The following is a 24,852-nucleotide window of genomic DNA, read 5'->3' on the forward strand; positions in this document are numbered from 1 at the left end:
CCTCCTAACCCAGCAACTTAGGAAAACATACACACAACAAAAAAATCATGTGCTGTAGGGGCTGGTTACTGTGATTAGCACAGGTTTAGCTCCGTTTTCCTCAAGAGACTGCAGTTAAAGCAGTGTAGCTGCAGCGGTGTATTGACACACAAAGTAGTTTTAAACTGCAAGTTGAAGTAATTGAATGCTGGTGAGGGATTACTTTAAACAGATTCAAGATGAACTAGGTTCATGTCAGTTTGAGTTAGTTTATTTATAGCAGTTTAAATTTAGTAACATTTATTACAGTTTATGTAAGTTGATTTTTAACAATAAAACTTTATACCAATTTTAAGGCCTAACCCGTGCACTAAGATGCACTGGCTTAAAAATATCTAGCAAATGTTTTGAAGTGTTATAAGCTCTTCAAAACAGAAATATAGTTACAACACTTCAAAAATGTCTTTTTCTTAATTTATGATGTAGTATGAGGATATATCAGCTCTATGGTCTGTTGCAAAATAAAAGCTGATAATTACAGATATGTATAAATATATAATAGTATAACATAATAATACCTTTTTGTTCATATGTCCTCATAAAGCAGTGTTGTTTGCTTAGCCATAACAGTTTAGGAAATCACTGGTGTGTGTCTTATTTGTTTAAAGTATTCTGCTTTAGAAAAATGATGTGTCAAATAGAGTGGGTGTTTTGATTTTACTTACTCAGTTGGTAGAACTGTAGAACTTTGTGAGGTTGCAGTGGAAACAAATAATGTGTTGTTCTGGGTAGCCTCATTTGGGCTTAATTTTCCTTGGTTGAAGAACAGCAGAAACAGCAGGGCAAGGTGAGTATCAAGCTTAGTCTAGCCTGACATTTACCCATTTGTGAAATGAAATGCTTCTTTACAGCAACTAAATATACGTAACTTTTTACTTCATCATTGAGTCTGTTTCTTGACAGTGTCTCTTATTGGCAATGGCACTGTCACACCTTATTCTAACTGTTTTTTCTGTTTCTCCACTTAGACAAGAAGGGGATTTATTTCTTTCCTTGCCTTCTATTGTTTTCTGTTCTTTTATATCTCTATAACTCCATGGTAGTCTCCTCTACCATATGGTGCTTTGCTTCAAGAAAGTGGAAACATGACTCCTTAGGTTAACTACAGCTCATATATTCTGTCATCTGGGTACTACAGCATAACAATATTAGAATTCAGTCCTTTAGGATAGCCGGGGTATGTGTGTGGCACTTCCATTTTTGGTGTGCTTGGGGAGTGAAATCCAGGATTCAGGTGTGAGTTTGGGTGAGCGTTACAGGGAGCTTTTCTCAGGATTGTTAGTCACTGCAGAGCGCTGCTGCTTTCATGCCTGAGGTGTTACCAGCTCCCAGGAAGGCTGCTGCAGCTTAGTGGAGGAGTATCCAGTTATTTTTGACAATCTGAAGCAATGTTCGTAGATGCTTGACTCCTCCGAGGTGATTCAGAATCCTGTTTTAGGGTTTGTCTGACCCACAGGAACATTATCAGGTTGTGCTTGTGCCACTGCAACAATCTGAAATCACTCAAAACACCAGGCAGGCGAGGGTAGCATCAAATGCAGATCCTTGTTTACAAATCCACAAACAAAAATATAAAATTCTTAAAACTGAGGAATGGGAAAAAAACCCCAACAACCCAAACACCAAAATAGTGGTACAGGACCTGAAAGTTTCCTTTACCTTGTATGCAGCCCTGTGGCAGACGACCTCCAGTCTTCCCAGGGAGACTGGTTATTGTGCAACCCTGTTGCCTCGGGCTGTGTTCAGCGAAGAGACTCTGATTTAAGGCTCTGTATTTCCTTTTATACTTAACCCATTTGGAGGGTAAGGGGTAGAGATTTCTTTTCATTTTTTAAGTCGGTGGTGCCTCTTTCACTCAGCCTTCTTTCACCAGACCATAGGTTGTTTTTTCCTGCTTTGGAAGTAGTAATGTCTGTTGGGCATCACCAGGTGCAATGCTGCTGGCCCAGGCTTTCGAGTGTTCTTCAACTAAGTGCTAAAGAGATGGTTGGTGTGTTGCAAAGGAGGTTTCATGCAATGTTGGATGAATTTCAAGTCTTGTGGTGTTTTTCTTTCTCTTCTACCTATGTGTATAATTTGCTAATAATGCTTTAAACAGTTGTGTAACGGAGACTTTTCTCCGGGTACTGTTGGAGTGGGGCGGACCCTGTTATTCCAGCCGCTGCAGGTGACTGGCAGCTGTGTAGCCTGTGTGCCCATCTTTGAGGATGGCCATGGTGACCCATTTTGAACCATTCGTATTGCTACACGCATGTGTGTGGTGTTCTGGCTTAGCTTAGCTATTCACTTAGTTAAGGTTTTAAAAAGGTTTTAAATAACCTATTATGATATGAATCTCTTTAAAGTATGTAGTGTACAAGTAACATACAGTACAAATTTGTGTTAACTTGGCCCGCTGTGGCTGTGCTGTGGGAGGGGAGGGACAGAGCGGGTGTGCCATGCATATGTGAACGCATCGCACGGCCAGGAATGTGCCTCCTGCGAGCCTGGGAAGGCAGCACCTGCACGAGAGAAACCTGGGCTTCGGCAGAGCCAGGCACACAGTTCCACAGATTTCTGTCCGGTATGAAAGCAACCACCAGCAGGACGAGATCCTTTGAAGTGTTTAGTGGTCTGTCTTCCAGATGAGCTCAAGAAGAGTTCTAAAAATGTGGGTCTGAATCTTAAGACTCTTGCTTATGCCAGTGCATATTTACGTACCCAGTGGTGCCACTGCCTGTGGTGAGACTACTGACATGAATAAGTGCTTATTGAGACAGAGAACTAGAAAACTTGAATTTCCCCAGTGAGAAACCTGAGATGAATAGTTGGTGTATCCTAGGGTTGATATTAGACTGCCATTCAGCAGAATCAAACGGTATTTAAATTGCTTTAATATTATTCCATCCAATCTACTTGGCTTACATGATCCTCATTATGGTAGTACTTGTGCTTATTTAAAAATACTTCTGAGTAATTTAGGAAGAACATTGGAGTTGGGTATTAAATACAACTGCTTAGCTACTAACCTTTGAAACAGGGACAGTTTTTGGCTTTTCTTCAGCATTCCAGGAGATGTAGCTCTGGATGCTACTTATGAGAAAAGCTTACCAAAACTGCATTTTTAAAAAAGCATTTCTGCAGTGTTTAGCTTAAACAAAAAGATAAATGGTAACTGTTCCTTTATTGTCTTAGGGAAACAATGCTTCCAATGCACACATATACATGTAAATATTCCAGAATTAGGGACAATTTTTGAAAGGAGAAAACTGGCAGTATCCTTCATTACTGAGGAGCTATAAAGTGTGTTTGAAAGCTTGAGTAATTTTTATGGTGAAGAATACAAAGATGTAATTCACTATGTAGAATTCCAGTTGGTTAAAGGTGCTAGTGATGTTTAGGGCACACCATGGCACCAATAGAAGAATGCAGCGGTTTTTTGGTTGTCTGAAGTGCCCTAGGAGCTGCCTCCATTCCCAGTCATAATATTGCACAATCCTATGGAGGTTAATGCAAGATGGAAATGGTTAAGGAAGTCATTCATTGTTTCAGCATTATGTTGATATTTTAATTGCTATAGTGACAAAATCAGGTTAACTTTTGAACCAGACTTTGTCAGGTTGCCAACAAACATACTGTTCTTGGATCTGTCAGGTGCAGAGTGTCATGGTCTTGGGGAAGTCACTAAGGGCTGAAGACTGGCTTAGTCATTAGAAAAGGCACTTTGGCTTTTCATGTAACCGTTTTTTACATATTCTGATGAGTTGTTGGGAATTCCCTGTTCTGAAGCTCCTGACTACTTTGTGCTCTGTTTTAATATTTCACTTGCAACTTTATTGTTGTTAGTATTATTAATGTATGGTTTTGTATTCCAATATAGAAGATGATGGAATGAAAGACCTAGCCTATCTGCATCTTTTGTCCTTCTATCAAAAGACCTTTTTTTGGTGTGACACTTCTCCGGCGACACTCTTTCAAAATTACTGAATCCTCAGAGCTGGTTTCCATCTCCACCTTCTTCCTCCCCTGAAATAAGTTCTGTGTTGAGTCATTGTCTTGGGTGATAATAAAAGTCCCAGGTCAGTCACACCTAAAAGTTCATTTAAGGACATTACAGGGATTAAGATGGTGACAGGAAGTTCAAATTGTCCTGTCAACGATATTTTGGATAATTTTAGGTAAATTGTTGAGGTTTGGCTCTTCAAAAGGTATTTGTTAATAGTAGTTTCCTACCTCCCATAGGTTCTGTACAGAAATGTACTAACATCTGGAAGTGGGTCAGATTACAGCAATTAGGACTAAATATCTTGCGTATACACACACATGCACACATACATATATAGATGTGTATGTTTAAGTCTGTTCTCTAAAGCTCAGGATAGAGCAGATTATTCAGAATGATAAAACTTCGCCTTCAAATTCTGCCTGTCATTGGCTGTGTGACTAGTTTCTTTACAGTCTATGGGAATGTTCACCTGAGTACTGTTATTGATATTTCCAGATTAATAACAATGGCAGAGTTAGTTCTGGCAAGAAACTGGACTGGTAAAACTATCTAGAACTCTAGTTTTAGAAAGGAGTAGATGTTGTTTTTCTGTTAGCAATAGTTGCCTTTATTTCTAAGCAGAAGTTTAGTGTGCAGAAAGGCAGAGTTCAACCATTAGAATATTACTCAGAACAGGAATAACTCCATGAAGTTCCGTGGCCTAGATTTTGCAGAATTTTTATCTAGATAGTTTTAGTGGTTTTCTGGCCTTATATTTGCTACTAAATTAACTCCTTGTTTTTTTTTCTCCTCTGGGAAGTCCTTATTCTAATATTCTGTTGTCCCATTTTAATTTTGAAATCCAATTAACTTGCATAAATTCAAATGTTTGGTTTATTCTTTTAGGAAATGCAATGCACGGTCTTCCAACTTCGATTTACCCTGACTTTTATAGCAAACTAATGATGACTTACAAGATTATTAGTGTTAAACATCCAACAGTTGCACAGATAAGCTGCGAAGGTAGGATTGCTGCTAAGAAAAGTGGAGCTGAATGTTCTTATTAAAAATATAATTCCTTGAAATTGCCTGCAATGTAGGACAAACCTAAAAGCAGTTGCTCAGGACTGTAGCTGTGCAGTAAGTAGAGGCAAGTGATTAATTTATCTTAAAATGTTGGCTGTTAGCTGGGCAGATTCCCTTTCACTGCAGTGTTTTAAAGTTAGTTATCAATTCCAAGTGTACTTCCTTTGTTTGTAACTTTCAGATGCTTTCAGGGGTGTGATTCCTCAGCTGAATTCTTGTACCAAGGACAAGAACGTGACTAATAAAGCTGTGGATGAGTTGGGCTCTGTGCCCAAATGGACTGGTTTATTCCTGACTAGTGTTTGACATGGTTTTCATCATCTCTAGCCATACATAGCACCAGACATGGTTCAAGTGAAATGTCCCTTCCCCTTCCAGAGACAGAGGCTCTCTCACGCAGGTGCTGCAGTTGTATGTGCCAGCTGTGCTCATGTGTGGCCTGCGGACTGCACGGGCTTCTAAATACATGGTGACTGCTATAGGCACTACTTGTATCACTTCTGCGATTTTAGCTATAACCGTTTATACGTCTGAAGTAGACTGTTACCTATGCTGCCAGGACCACTTCATCTTGGCAGTCGAATTCCTCATATTTCAAGTGTTGTATTAGCAGTACCTCCGGAAGCTTTCCTAGGTGTTATGTAATTCTTGTATTTTTTCACTTCAGAATTAACAATGATCTGTAGTGTCTATGAAAATGATTCGTTGTGCAGTCAGGCATTCACCCCAGCAGCTATTTGGAGGGTTGCTTCCTTTAACTTTTAAGATGCACCAAGGAACGGCATCCTGCATTTGCTCAGCATACTGTTGCTAAACATTTGTAACTTAACTTCTGAACTAAGTTTCTGGATGTAAAAGGAATCATTAATTATCATGCACTGTGAAGTCACCAACACTTTAATTTTAGAATAAGTCATAGTGTTGCTTGAGTTTCAGACATCTGAATGATATTCTTAACCACTTAAAACCACTTTTCTCTCAGAATTAAAAAACTCTTAGAGTTAAGAACTACTTGCATGAGTTAAAACTGTAGTTTAAAAAAAAAAAAGTTTATCTCTTGGTTCAAACCAAAAGTGAAGTTTCAAATTAGAAGGCAAAATGCGAGGGAAATTGAGTACTGTGGAAGTGAGTTAGAATAGCTCTTCTGTTTGCATTATTCAAATATAAATTCCAGATTTCAAGAACAACAGGAAATGATAAATAAAACAGACATAAGTACACACGTTTTTTGTAGGTACATGCACAAGGATTTTGGAAAAGATTGTCATTTGTAAAGAGAAAATAGAATGTTTTCAGCAGTCAGAAAGTATTGGATCTAATAAGTGATAAGCATCTACCAAAACATCATCCTTTGAAGAATGAGAAAAGACTGACTTGGGTTCGTTTCAGATAAGGTTATAAGGAAAATCTGACCCTAAGGCCAGAGCAGCATTGCTACATGTGGTATGTACACAGGATTTCACCAAAGTTTTAGCAGACAGGTTTGTGCATGCTGCTTGTTGCCTTACTTTCAAGGCTTCGTTACAGACATAGGTACCACATGTGTTCGCTGCAGTTGTCTTAGTTTGTGTATGTAAAACCAAAGTTGGTTTAATTCCTGATTGTTTGACAGCCTAATGCTGTTTTGTTACCACTCTCATGAGTCAGCAGCGATGGTAGAAGAAGCAGTCTGAACTTCCTTTTTCTTTTCTTTTTTTTTAGTGAGGGGGAGACACTGGGAGGGGCAAAGAACAGCCGTGGGGGCAAGCCTGCTGCTTTTGGCAGTAGTGCCAGCTCAAGCTATTCTTTGAACTGCCATCTCAGTTTGTGGATCTGCAGTTGTCCTTAGCCAGCCATCAGTCACATCTCTCCCTCGTTCCTATCCCTGTAACTTCTGCCTTCTCTCACACTTGTGGCTCTGGAGCAGTCCAGATCGCAGAGCTGATCCGGTTGAGAGGCACAGGGCCAGCAATTGCCTCCATTGCGCTTTGGCCTTCTCAGCCAAACCGAGGGAAAGGTTGGCTCGAAAGCTGAGCTGCCAACAGGGCCAGCAAAGTCATCCTTGTTCTTTATTTGGTTCTGCCCCAAAGACAGTTTATCAGACCAGCAGATCTAACCACCAGTGTTAAAGCATTTTGACTTCCTTATAACCGCCCTTTTCCTTTTCCCTATCTGCACATCCTAGATCTCTCCGAAAGTGCAGTTTCTACTTCACAACTTTATCAGGAGTTGATTTTCGATGTTAAAACACCCTATCAATAACGTTTGAAAGATTTCAGCTTTCCGTGCTGTTCTTAGTTGACCTGATGCCATGTTCAGACCATCAAAGGTCAGTACAGACAGATCATCCCTAACATGCAGCTAGACATCTGCTGGGGAGCTCCACCAGAAGTTGCCTACCCTTGGAAATCTTGCCCTAGTTTTTATGGATGAATCTTCAGTTTTAATCTTGCCTACCTATTAAACTTTGAGAATTTCATCCTACTGAAAGAGGAGAGATATATATATATAGTCTATAAAGAGAAGCAAACTACTATTTATAAAGCAGGCTCATGTGCTGGATTTTGCTATGCTGATTTTAGCAAACTCCTTGCCATGTTTCATCAAGTCCCCAGATTTGTTGTGTTCACAGTATTGTGGTGAATTGCCTTAATGTATGACAGGACTCCTCATCTGTGCACTCTCGATCACTTGCATTTAGGAAAATACTTACATTTTTAATAACTTTGCATAAAGAGGATTAGATTTACTAATTGGTTAGATTCCCTAACTGCTACTTGTAGGTTAAATGTGTCATGCTCCTATTTGTTATGGCTTAAAATTCAAAAGAGTTCACCCATAGATTGTCTTAAATCCGTGCTCAGCAACTTTGTGCTTTAAACAGACTTCTAAAGTCAACTTCTCTGGGCCATGGAGGTAGACGTGCTGCCCGAACTGGCTTTCATCGAGCAGCAGCAGAATGGTTTTGCTAGAAACAGCCTGGATCTGTTGAGACTGATGCTGAGCAAATGCTAACAAGCCCTGCTTGATCCAAGTTGAATGGGATTAAATAGTATTTGTACTATACTAAGCATTGTGTTCTGGAGTATCCTAGTCCCTCTTTCCTCAAATGGTGCTGGAAAAGTGATCTTTCCAATTAGTATGCTGGTAATGAAACAAGTGATATGTATTACTGTAACATCTGAAACTATCCTTAAAGAAACAAAGTAAATGCTCTTTTTCTACTCTTGTGCATAAAAATTGTCTACCTAGAGAGAGAGAAAATTGTCGGAGGACATAGTCGATTACTGAGTACTGTGAGATGCAAAAGGCGTACTGACTGGAAATGTGAGAAGAAAGTGCTTCCTTCTGCTAGGAAGCTAAACCAAGCTACAGTTGCAGGTTAGGAATTTGGAGACATTTAGAGACAAAAATTATGACTTCCTTGTCTTTTCCGGCAGAAAATTGTCCAAATGTCAATGTTTTTCTTGTACTCCTCATAGCATGTAGTTTCAAGAAAGCAGGTCATAAAAGCTTGTGGAAGGAAAAAGTAGAAAGTGCGTGATACTGTCTTAGTCCTCAGTGTTCAAACAACCTGAAGTTTAATTCAAGATTTGAGTAGATGGGATACACAAATCTAAAAGAATGTAGGTATAACTGCTTTATGCGTGTATACTCACACACACACTTTAAGGGCAAAGGGGCAGGACGGTGATAACAAATCAGAGAAACATCTATAGTTTCTTGCTGCTTGTCAAGCTACATTTTCTGCTGCTAGTGTTTCCTGATCAGCTGGGGCCATCTTAAGTTGTCCGTACCATCTTAGCAGCATTTTCTGTAGTAATAGCAGCTGCAGGATAAGTGCTGTTTGGTGTCTGTCTGAACTGTTCATTGGCCAGATGAGCTGTTCTTGTTTCTGTCTTTCCCAGGAGTTAAACATAGGTGCTGTCGTCATGCTAAACTGATTGTAATTTGTTCTGTGGTGCCTGTGCACAGGTAAATCTCCATGTGCTACAGAGGAGAAAGTTGTGCAAATCGTTCTGGGCACGACAGACCACTCCTTTTTTCCTGAAGAGCAGAGGTTATCCTGTGTGTGACTGTGTATTATGTCAAACATCTGTAGAAAATGGACCTTTTATTCCACTTACGCTGAATATGCCATAGTGAACGTTTGGCCAAAAAGGTTGGATGTAGTGGGCTTTAGTATGGCTGTGTAACAGTGCAAGATCATCTCTGAGAAATGTCAAAAGTTGACTGGTATCCACTGGCCTAAAAAATTTAGAAACAGTTGTCCTTGGTGCTAATGTCAGGTCTTCCTGTACACAGCTCTTTCTCGGCTCTTGCTTTAAATCACTTTTGCTGGGTATAAAGCATACTTAAAGCATTGCGGTATTCATCGCCTTCCATGGGAATACGACTAACAGCTTGTCCGTCCTGGAGTTGTTAGCACGCATGTAACTGCACTGATATAGTTGCATTAATGAAAATCTTTGGCAAGTACTACTGTCATGTCATGTGCGTGCTGTGGGCAGTGCAGCCAGGCACCCGCACCGAGGTTTGCATGGGGTTTGCAACGTTCCTCTCCCGAATGGGAAATAATGCAAGAGACAAATGTTTTAAAAGCAATGATGTTCAACTCCAGTTCTTTTCTAATGAGAAAGCTTATTTTAGGAAGCCATGTTGAGTCTCGAGAGTCGTTTGGAAGACTTTGGGAATTTCATTTGCAGTCTTGTATGTGCTACATGCGGTCTCGTTAAAATCCAAAGAAAATTGGTATACGTGTTGCAGCATGCAAACCAAGCAGAGTTTGCTCCCTGGTACTCTATAGAAAAGCCCTATGTTGAAAAGTTTTGCCAACGTTATACACTTGTGTCTTCTGGTCTGTCAGTTTTATATGATATTGAAATATATAAAACTTGGACAGATTTTCAGCTTGTGTAAATGAATGCAGAACCACTGGGTGAGAGTGGAACTAGGCTGATGTGTGCAAGTGCAGAAAACTGACAACTCCTTACATAATGAGTCTGATGATTAAAAAAGTTGCTACTGATCTCACTCTTGTTCTAAAAATGGCTACATTGCTAATTTAATAATACTTGGCTGCTTCTGTTCAGTTTGGTGTTTTTGCCATGGGGGAGAATCACATTTACGGAGGCGTGGTTACCCTGCCACAAAGAACTGTGAGTTCAGTGTCAGACCATATATAGTGTATATGTGTATATACATACACCACTTGCAGCAACATAGTCTCAACCATAGACTCCTTGAATGTCAAAATAACATGACAAATTTAGCACAAACTCTTAGTTCCATTTCTGCTGAAATTTAGTTGATAGTCACTTCAACCTGCAGTGAAATAATTGTAAATAATTGTAAAAGTATCTTACTCTTTTATGTGACTGCAGTGTATAGAAGGCAGTGGGGTATGAAATCCTGAAGTTGTATTTAATCTGCACAGTGAGTGTTTCTTGAATTAGGTATGTGCTTTCCTAGTTACACCTGAGACTTGCTTTAATACTTTACCAACAATGTTGTGAATGTCCTCTTCCAACGTGTTGATTATAATGAATTGTATCTACTGCATTTTATCATGTTGCAGAATATAAGAACCACAAGGGCACTTTCCAAAATTTCAGAAGTGAGTAACAAAAAGATGAAGGGAACTTTCAGCCCAGCACAGATCATGCTGACCTCAATTCTGTGGCAAATACTATAAAGGACTATGGAAATACTTGCAGTGGAGTAACTAGGAAGGGCAGTGATGCTCGGAGTATGTTTTCCTGTTGTCCAGCTCCTGGAGGAGTCATTAATTCCCATGGAAAGTGATGTAAGATGCTACCATTCCCACTGAAGTTGGTTTAACTGTAACTTGGCATAGGCACATGCTGCTGACCAACAGAATTGGACCTTCTTGGTATCAGTGTTGCAATAACCTTTGTGTTGTACTTGTGTAGTGTATCTACACTGGCTTGTTTTTTGCTGATACCTCTACAGTAGTTAGGCCTGGAGACACAGAAATGCATCAGACAATTAGAAAAGGAGAAACATTTGCAAACTGAGTAGGAAGGATAAAATATCTAAAGTGATCTCTACTTTAAAGCACACATTGTGCAGCTCAAAAGAGCCTGTTCATGGGGTCATCCGGATTCAGTCTTGATGATGAAGTCTTAGAAAACTGGCTTTCCTCCAGCTGGAGATGCCGGCTGCAGTGAAGTGGGCGTAGTCTGTCAGAGAAAGATTAAGACTTAGGAATGTAGGAGAAAGGGCCAGAGCCAACTGCCTGCACTGTCCCATCTACACTGTCAAAGAATGCAGCAGGAGAAGCAGGAATAGGCTGGGGTATACTGCACCGGGCTACCTATTAAATACTGGCGTAACGGAAAGATGGCCTTACCAAAAAGAATGTACATTCTCTTCTTTAAAATAGAAGAGAGGGCTGCACAGTAGCAATGCTGCCACTGTGCTGGGTGTAGTATGCTGCCCATAAGGAACCAGCGATCGTAGACAAAGGGATTTTGATAGGAATTGACTCCCTCATACATGGTCGGACACAAGTTCTTCAATTTATCTTTTAACTTGAATAAACAGAAAATGACATAGCGGATCCCATGTCAGCCAAAAGAGCCATCTGTGGTCTAACCCTGTGACAAACAGTATAGCAATAATTCTAATGCCACCAACAGTGTGGAGTTTGCCAAAAAAGCAGATGCTTCTTTTGACATGCATCTTCAATGCGGTGCCGTTTCTATCCTATAATTGCCGTCTATGGAGGGAGGGTGGATAGGATAGCCAGATGAGCAGAATGATGAAATTGTAGTTTTGGGGGAAGAAACAAGAGTTTGGAAAATAATAACAAAAAATAAAAAAGAAACACTATAAAAATAATTCTAAAAAAGCTGAAATAAAAACCTGCAGAATTCTCCTATGTGCTTCATGAAACCTGTGACACTTTTTAAGTAAGAGACAATATTTGCAAGAGGTTATCAGAAATCTTAAGTCTAATACAATATGGAAGAACAGTAAATAATACTTCAGAAACTTTTCTGCAGAGTTTTTAACTTTTCAAAAGAAAACATTTCCTTCTCTATTATTTTAAAGAAGTAAAGATCAGCCAAACATACTTTTTTTTACTGTACTGCCAGTCTTTGTAATACAGATGTTCAAGCAGTTCTCCGAATAAGCCAAGGTGAGTATCTACGTGTCTGTACTGTACTATTTTGTAACATGGTACTTAGACTCATCAACAGCAGCTTTATGAGGTATCTAGACTTAGCTGGACTAACCACCAAAATACAATGATGTATTCTTGTTAAGAAAAGAGGATGGCCTCATGAATGTTGCATATTTACTACTTTATGAAATTAAAAACTTGATTACCTATGCCCATAAAAATATGCATTTTAACATAGCATAAATAGAAGTACTTGAAAAAAGTAAGTTTTTGATCACATTGAATATTGTCTGTGGCCCCATTTGTTGGCACTGGAGGTAAAAGTTCACAACAGGTAATGACAAAAAAGGTGAACAAAACAGCAGTTGATCTGGAGATCTGCATTCTTCTAATAGAAGAGTCTGTCCTCTGAACAGAAGTAACTGCCTTGTGTGATGCAGGAAAGTCTCACTGCCAGAGCTTAGTTTTGCACATTTCACTTAGAGAAATGGTTACCTGCTGTCTCTTATTTTCCTACAAGGGAGCCAAAAAATACCCAGGATAAATCTAGGTCTCTCATTTTCCATACATTTAAGTCCCACCTCGTGGTGTTGCTTTTGGTATGTTACTTCTTCCCATTACACTATAAATACAGTAAGAGGATAATACATATTATTTATTTGCAGATCTCAGGACACTTATTTCCAGATTCCATGAATAAGAAAAAATAATTGCCATTTTTCCTTTGCATTTTTTTTATTACGGGACATGTCTGATTGTTTTTAATTTTTCTTTAGAAAAAAAAAAGATAGGAACTTTGTATTATCCTAATCAGAGCAGTATTTTCTACTTTGAGGTATTAGTGCACCTTCTGATCTTCAGTCTTGTTTAGGGTAACTTCTCTTATTAAGCAGTGGTTAGAAACAAGAAGGTTCAGAAGCACCATGAATTTGAGGACTGGGGAGGAGGAAGCGATAGGATCAATGATGCCTTTCAGTATGCCTTTTGCTCTGCTTCCTCCCCTCCCATGACAGCGCACGCTGAGAAGCTAATGAGTTTATTAGCTTGTGCTCCACTCCAGTCCACACCTCGCTTTCTGCTACAGAGTGCCTTAGAAAGGGAACTGCTGATCTAGGCAATATGTCCTTATTTTCCTGATGAAAATATCATGTGGGATGGTGTCAGAAGACTCAGTCAAGATCTCTAGATATTTACTGCTTCTAACCACTAAGCTGGTTGCACTGGCAGTGAAGAAAATTAAGATTGTTTTGACGTGATCTGTTTTTGACAGATCTATTCTATCTGCTTTTTTGTCATTTTGTTATCTCCTAGATTCTTGTAAGCTGATTGTTCAATAATTTATTCCAGAATATTTCTGTGAATTGAAGTTGGGCTGACTGCTGTGAAATTCCCTGGGTGTTCCTCTTCCCCTTTTAAAAAAAAAAAAAAAGAATTGCAAGACATTTGATGGCTGACAGAGAAGTGAAACTATTTATGGGAATTCTGTATGTGCCAGCTGCAGTTTGGCTGGATGGTTTTTTCATGTCCTGAGAACTTGACAACTTTCATGAAGTAGAACAATTGCCTGAATACTTGTTCTTTTCTTTGATTTTTTTTTAATCAGTTTTGGGCTGACACCTGAAGAGTTCTTAAATGGTGGTAGTGAGTAGGAGTTTCCTGTTTAATGAATGCTTAAGCAGAGTCCTATATACAGTGAGAAGGGACCACTATGACCTTCTAGTTTAGGGATCTCTGAACCTCTTAACTCTCTGAGCACTGAAATAGTCATCTGTCCAAGAGGCATATGCGAATGCTACATTTCTGCACTTTTCCTCTTAAACGTCATAGCTGCTGCCTTCAATGCTCTAAGAAACCTTCCATGTGCTTATCGCTGGCATTTCATGGACTGCACTGGAAATATGGCCCATGCCACTATGTAAGACCTTCCCGCTAGCATATGACCCAGCGTGGCCCTTCTCCCATCATACAACTTGAGACATAAAAAGCTTATTGAGTCGTTTTTGACTTAGAGTCTGTAAGTACTGTCTTCTGAGCTGCCATTGAAGTGCTTGTGAGCTGTGTGTGATTTGCCAGCTCTGATGTGACCATCCCTGGTCTAGTCTTACCTACTGCATGACACAGGAGTTTCTAAGTTAATTGCTGTTTCAGTTGAAGCATTTCTCCTACCAATGATATCTTGGATGTTTCCTGTTGTGGAGAACATGGTAAGATTTTCATACCCTGCTATTAATGTGTACCAACAGATGTGTAGTACAAGGGAGGAATTATTTTTATTATTTGTGTTCAGTGTCATGTGCTGGGCTTGCTACCTTCCAGAGGCTTGCATAAACCCATTAGTATGTGAGTTAAGCCTCTCTGAAAATGGATGTGTTTTCTTCTAATTGTAATTTGAATCCTCACAAAAACTTTAACATAGTCTAGGGATTCAGTACCATTTTCTCTCTGGATCCTGAGTAAAAGCCTTGGCTGGTTTCACTGAAGGAAATAGGTCTGCGTATTTACTAGAGTGAGGAAGGAAGTTGGCAGTGAATTCTTTTGTATCTGTTGCTCAATGAAGGGCTAACCACAAAAACATGTACCTGCTTTTTTGTCCGGTAGATCTTAGTACCAAGCTCTCTTTCTTCAGGTACTTCAATGTCTTGACTTTCTTTTTATATCCTTTTAACATAGACTAGCTATTGGATTCAAATTTCAAAAACTAAACTAAAACTAAACTCAGAAACTAAAACTTTTGCTTTAGATGTGTCTATAATTCTGTCATGGCTAGGGCATGGTACCAGTGTATTGTTTCAGAGGGTTGTCCAGGGAATCCAGGTATAAAACTGAGAGGGAAGAGGGTGCTGTGATTCATGATGAACAAGTAGAAGGGAGAAGGGTTGATAGCATCTGCAAAGGAACAGGACATAGCCCAGTTCAGCACTCCTGTCTCTCTCCTTTGTGATACCTTTTGTGCTGTGGTGTGGCTAGTTTCGTGTATCCAGCACCTTTTATTGTTCGCTGGACTAGAGGAGTCAGTCAGTGGCGCACTTAAAAATCCCTGACAGGATAAAGTCAATGGAGTAGGTGAGCTCCTGGGAACTTGGAAGCTTTCTCATTATCACTGAGACTAGAAGAGCTACCTGAACCAGGAGGAGCTTCCTGCATCCATTGCTTGCTCTGTTGTTACAACCTCTCCTGTTATCTCCAAGTTAGAGATCTCTTTTTTTTTTTTTTTTTTTAGTAATAATAATGAAAAAAACCTGTTATTGGAGAAAAAACTGTTCGGTAGCATCAGTGTGGGTTTTGTCATGTACTTCAATGTGGCCAGGGTTATGCTCCCACTTTTTCCAGTGTCTTCATAAAAGGGAAATACGTAGATTTGGAGCTTTGTTTCATTACTAGCAGAAGATTGCTGTTGCATTAAGCTTTAATATGTATAATTTAAATAATACTGGTTCCATCTCCTGTAAAAATATGGGAACGTGACACTTCGTAACAAGCTGGAATGGTTAACTTCTGTACTTTTTGTTGTTAGTAATCGTTGCTTTCTGGTGAGAACAAGTTTAGTCCTGCTATCTTACTGCAAAGGGTGGTTTGTCCTCTCGCCACCCTGAGGAAGATGAAGCAAAATAGCTGCCAGTGGGGGAGAGAGCTTGAGTTATAATCAGAATAGTCTAGGGATGAAATTGTTAGAAGCATGTGGACTGTGACTAGGGGTTTATGCTAGACTGTCTCGTTTCATGGCTGATAGAGCCACTCTCCATGAAGATCCTTTTTAGGAAGCTGAGAAAAGCACCTGCTCGCTCCTGCATTTCTGTATTTCAAGGAAGGGCTTCTTAAATGGCTCAGAAAACGGGTGTATTGACTGCTTTCCTGGATTTTGCTGGAAAGGTTTCTTTTTCTTACTGGCAAGATGGTTCAAATTAATTAAAACACAATGGACTTGAGAAGACAGATACTATTAATAAAAAATCAAAGTGAAAATAACTTTTTTTTTCACTTTCATAGATACATGATGATATCCATCTATGTTTTTGTTTCCTTTTATTTCCTTTTAGTATGGAGAAGACTGTCATCTGTATTTAGAAAAATAGTTTTCATAGGAGTTAGCTATAACATACAGGCAAGTAAAAGGGCATAACCCTCTATTTTTATCTTGCAAAGCTCCTCTTAAAACTTACGTGTTAAGGAATAAAATTAAAGCTGAGGGGCTTTTTTTTTCCTGTTCATTGTGGGTTTTTTTTTTTTGAGTATTTGATTTTCAACCTGTTTATTGCAGGCCATCATTATTGTAATGCCAGCTGTAATATTTTGGGCATAGTTCTTCCATGCCAAGATATGGAAGGTTTAGAGAGCTTTTTGGGAGAAACCCAGGGCTGGATCTCCAGGTGCTCCTGGACTGTCTGTAATATTTCATAACAGGGGGAGTCTCTGCTTGATGCCAGCCTCCACCCACGGGGTCCTGCCTCTTCCCAGCACTTCGTTGTTTCTGCTCCATGTGGCTGGAGCACCAACACCCATCTTTACTATCTAAAGGAAGGTGGAATAGGCTTGGATCTTGGGTGTGCAAATAGCTCTGTATGATCACAAGACACGATATCTGTGGTCTCAGCCTTGTGCAGTAAACCAGCCCTTGCTGGAATAGTCCTGTTGACTTTTGCAGTGCCACTGTGAGACCATGTTCTTTACCTGTGCAAAGAGAAGTTAAAGTCGGTGGTTTAAAGGAGGAAAAGGGGGCAGGTCTCAGGGTTTTTCCCTCCTGAGGAGATTTTCAGCAGGAGTCTGGAGGACCCAGCTTCTGAGATGCTCTCTACACTTTATACTGGTATCATCCTGAAAATGCTTAGAAAGCGGCTGACTTGCTGAATCTTCCTGTGACAAGTGCTGACAGACTGAAGAACAGTCGGAGAACCTACCCTAAGGCAGGAGATGTGAATACAGCAGTGGCAGATCTTTCTGTTTCTACTGGTTGACTCATGTCCACTGAGAATTGGACTTGGAGAAGCCTCCAGAAATTCAGTTTTGCTTGCCATAATATTTCAGATATGATGGAAACCATGAAATAGAATAGTGCAGGACACTCAAAATGGCATCTCCACTACAGCCGTCAGTTTGCAGGCTTAGACTAAGTGATCAAGGTTTAATGTTTCCTTATCTAAAGGAAGGTGAAAAAGCAACTGTCTTCATCAGTGAACAGTAATTTCTGTTAAACATTTGGAGTTCTTCTTTCTGTTTGGGACATGATTTCATTTCAAATGACCTCTTATTTCCTAAGTTGTGCACTAAGTGTGGCAGTGTCTTGCTTCACTAGAGGTGGCATCTTCTATTTTCCTGAGCCCTCGCTTTCATTGTACATGTAAAGCTCTGTGTTAAGTAGATTAATAAATAAATAAAAAATTAACCCCCAATTTAATCCAGAAATCTTCCAGGTTCATGTAATTTAATACTTTTTGTCACTGTTGCACACATCCACAAAAATGTATGGTAATTTTTATATCAATGCCGGTTACTGAAGGTGCTGTTTGAAAATGCTGTTTAGTGAAATCAGGGAGGTTAGGCAAAGTCAGGCAGGGTAAGCAGGTACTTGAAGCTTAATCACTTGAACAAAGCTAGGCAAACACCAGTGACAAGATTTGGAAACTGAGATGATCCAAGTAGCAGTTCAGGCTAAATCAGATAGTTAATGTATGCTGTAATTTATGGTTTGAATTTAGAGTAGATGTGTGAGAACTAACTCTGTTGTTAAAAGTCACGGTACTTTTCCCATCAGGAATTTTAGCTGAGCGAAGGAATTCATAATAAAATGCTAGCTTCATAGACATGCTTTTATAACACAAAGTTGGCGACTTAAATGGATTGCTACCATAATAATCACGCTCTGTTTTGGGACAGTTGTTATCCAAGTTATCTTCTGCTTGTTGGAGCTTCCTTGGACTTTTGTATTCTAAAGGCAGCAAGTATCTCTCAACTCCCAGGTCAAAGGAATTTCTCAGGGTTGTTCTGTTTTGTTTTGGTCGGGTGTTTTTTTGTGTGTTTTTTTTCCCTGTTGACAGTGAAGAGATTCTTCTCCTCCTTGGCAGGCAAAATCCTGCTCTGACTTATTTCCAGTCCTTAAGCATAGAGTGGTTTATAAGAAGGACAGGAATGGTTCATATAAAGATGAGTATATTCTCCAGTTGTTTGGGTTTTATATTGAGAAGAAAACACAGGCAGGCAGTTTTCCTTGGTTTAAGGCACTCCACGGGGCCTGTTCTGTCACTGAGCTTTTCCTTTTCCTAATGAGTACCTGTGGTTTTCCCACTGCTGCGGTTGGGCTGTGGAGGGCTGGAGGGAAGGTCCCTCAGAGATCAAGTGAGGGTGTTGGGAGCTCCTCACAGCTGGCTCCAGAATGGGCTGTGGTGATCATACCGTATATAGGATGATTATTCTGTCATTGGCCTTTTTTGCTTAGATGTTTGTCGAAGATGACAGGAAGGAAACTGCTGTGGAGAAAGAGCAATTGCTAATTACCTTTGGGAGTGAAGACTAAGGGGGAAATGGCAAACCAGTGTGAAAATTATATTTCTTGTGAACAGGAATATTGTCACAAGAAATAGTGGTCCGTTACTTAGATTTATTCCTCCTCTACTTGTGTTCAGTGTTTTAATTTAAGATGCAATGATTAAAAAGAAAAACTAATGAATGTGATTTTATGTATGTTACATTATTGCAAACTGTTGTGAAGTCCATATGATAAAACCTTAAGAACAGCTTTTGATATGAATTTGCAGTAGAGACTACAGTTTGTAAAACAAAACTTCTCAAAATTGATTTCAGGTTTTATAAAAAGCTTTCAGTTAATGTTAATGAAAGCTGTTTCTAAACAAACAACCCCAAACTTTGGCCAAGTCTCCACTGCAGAACGTCTTGCCAGCGAGCACTCTGTCAGCCAGGGGTGTGGAAAAAAGTCATACATCCTCGCTGACATCGATACGTTGGCAAAACCCCAGGCGTGGATGCAGCTGTGCCGGCAGAAGAGAACTTTTATCAGCTTAGCTTACGTCGTTTGGGGAGGTAATGCAACTACGCCAGCAGAAAAACTCTTCTCTTGGCGTGCGCTGTCAGCGTAGGAGGCTCTGCCAGCAGAGCTACAGCAGCGAGGCTCTGCACCGCCGACGAGCCTTTTGCAGCAACTGCAACTGCGAAAGAAAAGCCCCTTTGAACAAAAGAAGGACCTCTATCATCTAGTTTTTACAAGTAGTTGTTGATGAGGAACAGAGCGGAAAGAGTGATTCAGATTTTAAAATTAAGTTTTAATGTAAAAAATGTGTTTAAGTCGTATGGCTTTAAGCTGTCACTGGCCCTTTAATGGTTGTCTGTGTGTCACTGGGTTGCAGGGTTTGAGAGCTGCAGTACGCCCGGCATCTGTGTTTTGTAAAGCCTTTAAGGCTGGTAAAGGTATGAGTTTCTGTGGAAGCAGTGGAAAACCTTCTGTCTGTAGACTTACGAAGACAACTTAATCACATTTACATTCCCATCATACTTGCATGTGACGACTAGCACTAGAACATCTTCATGTTTAAATAAAAGTTTAAATTTCTCAGAATGGAGTGTTTGTTTTACAGGAAGACAGAGTTAGGATTCCTGCTCTCTCCAGACACACACAGACACACACACACTCTCTCACTTTCCTCTTCTGCCTTTGGCCAGCTGGTGACAAGATTTTACAGTAGAAAACCAAAGATTTTAAGGGAAAAATATTGTAAGAACTAAAAGCAAAACTAAACCAAAGATACTGAAAAACAGAATAGAGGCTCTTAGTCTCCAATAGTAATTACCAGTTAAGATGAAGACTGGTACGTGTATATTGACTTTTATGGCAGCTGTACATGCAGGTATGAGGGAAGTGCACGTTTTGAAACCTTGAACAGAGCAGTTATGCATTTGATCACTGTGTGCATTTTGAGAACTCTGCTGAAGGCTTTTTGAAGAGAATAGCACTGTGCCAGACTAAGTTTGTTCAGTTTGTTATGAAAACGTTTTGAAACTAGTTGCTCTGTCATTCTGCATTGCTTGTAACCCTAAAAATAATTGCCTGGTGTTACTGGAAGCAGAACGGTCTGACAGCCCGACTTGTGCTGCTATAGTTAAAATCTGTCAATGTTTCCATTACAAACTTGGAGGGAGGGTTTAATCTTTTTCCCATTTGAAATCATGCCTGGAAGAAATTCTAGATCAGCGTTTCAACTCCCAAGTATAAATCTTTTGGAAGAGATTGGATCTTTCTTAAAATCTTTGCTTAAATACAAACAAACAAACAAAACCCCCCCAACCCTATGGCAATGAAATACTGATACTCAGTTTTGAAATGTTAAGTGATCAGGAATATATTTCATTCTTTTTGGTAATTTTCAGTTCAATTAAATGAGGCAACAACAATGTTTCTACATATCAATGTTGATTTTATAGTGAGCGTTGCAGTTTGCTGTTCCAGGCTATTATTGCTGCAGAATAAACTTTGCAATATGCCGAACTGGAGGATTTCAAAACCTTCCTAGGGAAACACAAAAAAGAAACACATAAGTATCTGATATAAGGCATGCCTTTGTACTTTTCTCCCACTTAAAATTTCCTTCCAATTTCCCGAGGTTAGCTCCAAAAGAGTTTCACTTTTCTTGTGTGTTAAGGCTGTAGTTTCACGGATGCTTTAAACCCAGGTAAACTGTAATCCCCTCCTCTCTGCCTACACATTCCTGTTCCCTGCCTCGTGACAGCCAAGACTTTTGCATAGCACAAAACCACATGTGGTGAACCAGATCAGGGAAGATAATTTTTTTGGTTCAGGCTGTGGCTACACAACTCTTTGTACTAGTCCAAAGAAGAGGGTGGCACTGGGGCAGGAACAAGTGAGTCGACTCTGACATGTCACTTCATATTCCACTTTATTTTTAATTTTTTTTTTAATCCCCCCACCCCCACCCCCCGCCTTTCCTCTGCAGTTCACAGGGTGGTTCTTCGCTATGAGCTTCTCGAGCCGTGGAGGCTCAGGCTTTTGCAGGAAAGGGGCTGCATGCAGCCAGTTCTTTTTGTCAGTGAAAACCTTGTAGTCACAAGACTTTTACTGGCAACTTTAGTTCTCTAGTATATTTGTTAAAGTATTCCTCTCTCACACCACCACAGACTTGTTCATAATACTTTCTGTACAGTGTCCTGCTATACTGTTAATGCAAATGATTAAGACTGCTCTACTGCAGATTTTCTCTAGGATATTTTTACGTTCTATTAGGGTCTGATTTTAAGCAATAGATACCTTGAGGACTAGGTAAAAGTGCTTATGTGCTCATCTCCTTTTGAAACTTGATTTTTTTTTTTTGCCATTATACAGGATCTTTTTCTTGACACTCTTGAAATAATCCACAAATACTGACATCAGTGGCAGTATGAAAGTTCTGCCAAGGCACACAGTTAATTTAAAGTCTGGTCCTTAAGCTGTCTGTGCTCCCTCTCTATCTTTAAAAAAACAATAGCAGTGTTGTGTGAAGTACTAAAAGCCAGAAGAGATACAAAAGAGGCTTCTAATTATTTTTGTATTTCTGGATAGATTAAGGAATAGCGTAGTCTTCGTGTCTACCACAATAATTAATTTATGACGTGAAATAGTCATAGTGACGTAAACTTAGTTTATACCTGCTGGAACCTGGAGGAACAATATCTCTTATTTCATTTTCACATCAGATGCCACAATGAAGAGTGATAAAATCCTATGAGTAATACTCAGCAGAGGTTATATATAATTTGAGCCTGTGTCATGCATTGAGCATGCTTCAGATGGCGGTTGGGTATATTAGAATGTGCCCGTGAATCCTGTCCCAAACGTGGTGTGAAAGCAGGTGTATTTAAAATACATGAGTAATTAAGTACAGATTTAACACAGCGCTCCAAATGGTAAACAGACTACTGTAGACTGAGCTAATGGGCATGCTGCGATTTCTATCTATAGTTCACTCTAACATGCTTTTTTCCTTTGCAGCAGTCCATTGTACCAGCCCACCCAATGGCTCCTCCTAGTCCCAGCACCACCAGCAGTAATAACAACAGTAGTAGCAGCAGCAACTCAGGATGGGATCAATTAAGTAAAACAAACCTTTACATCAGAGCACTGCCTCCAAACACCACTGATCAGGACCTGGTAAAATTATGCCAACCGTAAGTACTATGCTTAAATATAAATTATAATGTCATACCTTAAAAGCTTATGGTAGGTATACAAAATGAGTGTTTCGATTATGAGGGAAGAAAAACATTTGTAAATAAAAATCCTCATGCTGTAGTACGATGGCAAGTTTCAACTTCCCTGGCAATCAGAAGGAAAAGAATGTGTTTGGCACTTTGGAGGAGCAAAGAAAGTTGAAATATAGTGGTGAACAGAAGCAACCCATTGCTTTAGTAAAAACTGTGATCATCCATACTACTGCCTGATGCTGCTGAAATCACAGATAAATGAAAATTAACACCTGAATGTGAAACTTGCTATTAAGAACCTGCAACAGAGGGTCTTCTCTGTTCACTACTAAGATAATCTGTTGATACAAACTCCTCAAGTAATTGTTCTGCATCACTGTAATTACAATGTGCATTTGAATGCTTATCCTAGTTTCAGACTAATTTATGTTGGCAGTACATTACTGCACAATTATATTTACAATTAGAAATAGCTGATCCACATAAGACTCCTCTCTAGTGGCTGGGGTTCTGGGTAGACTTGGCTTAGCAGAAGGTTTTCAGGCAATGTTGTTGACATGAGATTTTTTTCTGCTTGTGTGAGTTTTTGGTTTTGTTTTTTAATTTTTACGGCAGCACATGCCTTTTAGTTACTTTCAAATGTGGGTCAGATGTCAAGAGACTGTGCAATTATGTTGTTTATGCATTGTTTAAAATCAGCTTTCTTAAATGTTTTACTGAACTTTTAAAATCCTTAGTACTTCTGAAATTCATAGTGCACTTCCTGGATTATTTTGAAATCAAAAGTATTTAGCTAAATTTTCAATACTACCTGTAAGAAAACACCCAAATCTCTCTTGAATGAATGGAGAATCATTAAGATTTGTATATAACATTACTGTCTGAGATTCTCAAAGTAATTTTATGTTCAATTTAGCAGATGAGTAACTAGGAATATACAAAAATACATGCCCAAGATCACAACACAAGTTAGCAAAATAGCTAGGAAAACCTGTAAGTCTTGGATCCCAGCTTATGTGAGGCGCCTTTGTTTTTGAATATTGCAAAAAAATCTGATACCTAATTTGTAGAGAAGAATTTTTATTTTTTTCTTTTTTAAACAAAACTTGGACTTTCAGGGTAGTAGTCACATATCAGTCATCTTAGTATTATAACAAAAACAACTTGCTCTCAGGTCTTTAAAGAAAAAAATTTTCCATTTGGTCATTTTCCCAACAGCAAATGAAATCCATGTGTTTTACAGAAAAGAGAACAGATTATCAATCTGTGAAAAGATTAATGGATAAATTAAACCTTTTTACAGGTTCCCATGCGACAATGACCTCTTGTCACTTGAGTTCTAGTTGCAAATGCATGTTTTACAGAAGTGGATTTTTCCTTCCCGTTTTTGTCTTTTGAACTGATGAAGAAACCTTGGCCTGTGCACTCATGTTATGTTAGGACAGAGTTGTGAGGTTATTTTGCACTGGAGCCACCCAGTAACTACTATTTGTGCAGTGGTTACTATAGCTCCTTAATCTCTTTCTGAAGGCATTTTGGTTTGCACAGTCTTAGATGTCACTGATGCATGAACATCCTAGAAAAAAAAATGTTCAATACTTGGCTGTAACCGGTCCTTTTCCTCTTGGATAGCCAAAGATTCTGATATTGTTGTTGTTGCTGTTCAATATGTAATTGTAGTTGGAACAGCATGAATTTTGCAAATAAAGAAAAGGCAAGAACTGCAGCCATGAAGTTATTAAATCAATTCTGACGTGAATTTACAGACTTGGAAGGTCGTGGTGTTTCTTCCTGTGAGATAATTTCTCTCTGAAATGTCTTACTTGAGAGGAAAGGAGGCCTGTCTCAAAATTCTCCATTTCTGCTGAGGAACCAAGTGAGATGTCCAGAAATTTTAGGCTTGGAACATCTTTCAAAAATCTGGGTAATCTATTAAGAGCCTTAGGCTTCTCTGCCAACATAGCCCCTTAGCAACTGACTTGATGCTGCAGTAAGATAGAAATGACAACACTTTCTCCTTGTTCACAGAAGCTCAGTAATCCACTTTTATAGACTATGGAAAGTTTCAGATGCAAAATGTTTCCTTCCTACAAGTCTGCCTAAACTTCTAGGACATAGAGGGCAAGATATTCTTGAAAGTGAACCTGCCATGTTCATTGTTTAAGCTGAGACAATACAAAATAGATGGAGAATAAAATCTTAGATACATAGAAGTCAATGAAGAAACTGTTTACTTCAGATCTCTGAAATATTCTTATTAGCTCTTTCCAGATGCCTAAGATTTTACTGGGAGGCTTTAGAGTAATTTTAGCTCCTCTTCCCTATATCGAGGAGATCTTGCCATCCTAAGAGGGTGTCCACTGGAGTGCTTGATGCTAAGAATGGATAGAAAGGCTGCTCTGCATATTGTAGAAATGATCTTGCTAGCTGGCAA

At 39.3% G+C, this 24,852-nt stretch overlaps 1 protein-coding gene across 4 annotated transcripts in view; it reads left to right on the forward strand.

Annotated features, from left to right (window-relative positions):
• Positions 1–24,852, forward strand: part of RBMS1 (RNA binding motif single stranded interacting protein 1) — a 147,315-nt gene that overhangs the window by 58,412 nt on the left and 64,051 nt on the right. For all 4 annotated transcript variants that reach the window (XM_076342774.1, XM_076342775.1, XM_076342776.1 and 1 more), the window contains exon 2: positions 22,207–22,382. In XM_076342774.1, coding sequence (XP_076198889.1) covers positions 22,207–22,382 — 176 coding nt within the window. The remainder of the gene's footprint in view (positions 1–22,206; positions 22,383–24,852) is intronic.

This window comes from Aptenodytes patagonicus, chromosome 6, assembly GCF_965638725.1.
Source record: "Aptenodytes patagonicus chromosome 6, bAptPat1.pri.cur, whole genome shotgun sequence".
NCBI lineage: Eukaryota > Metazoa > Chordata > Aves > Sphenisciformes > Spheniscidae > Aptenodytes > Aptenodytes patagonicus.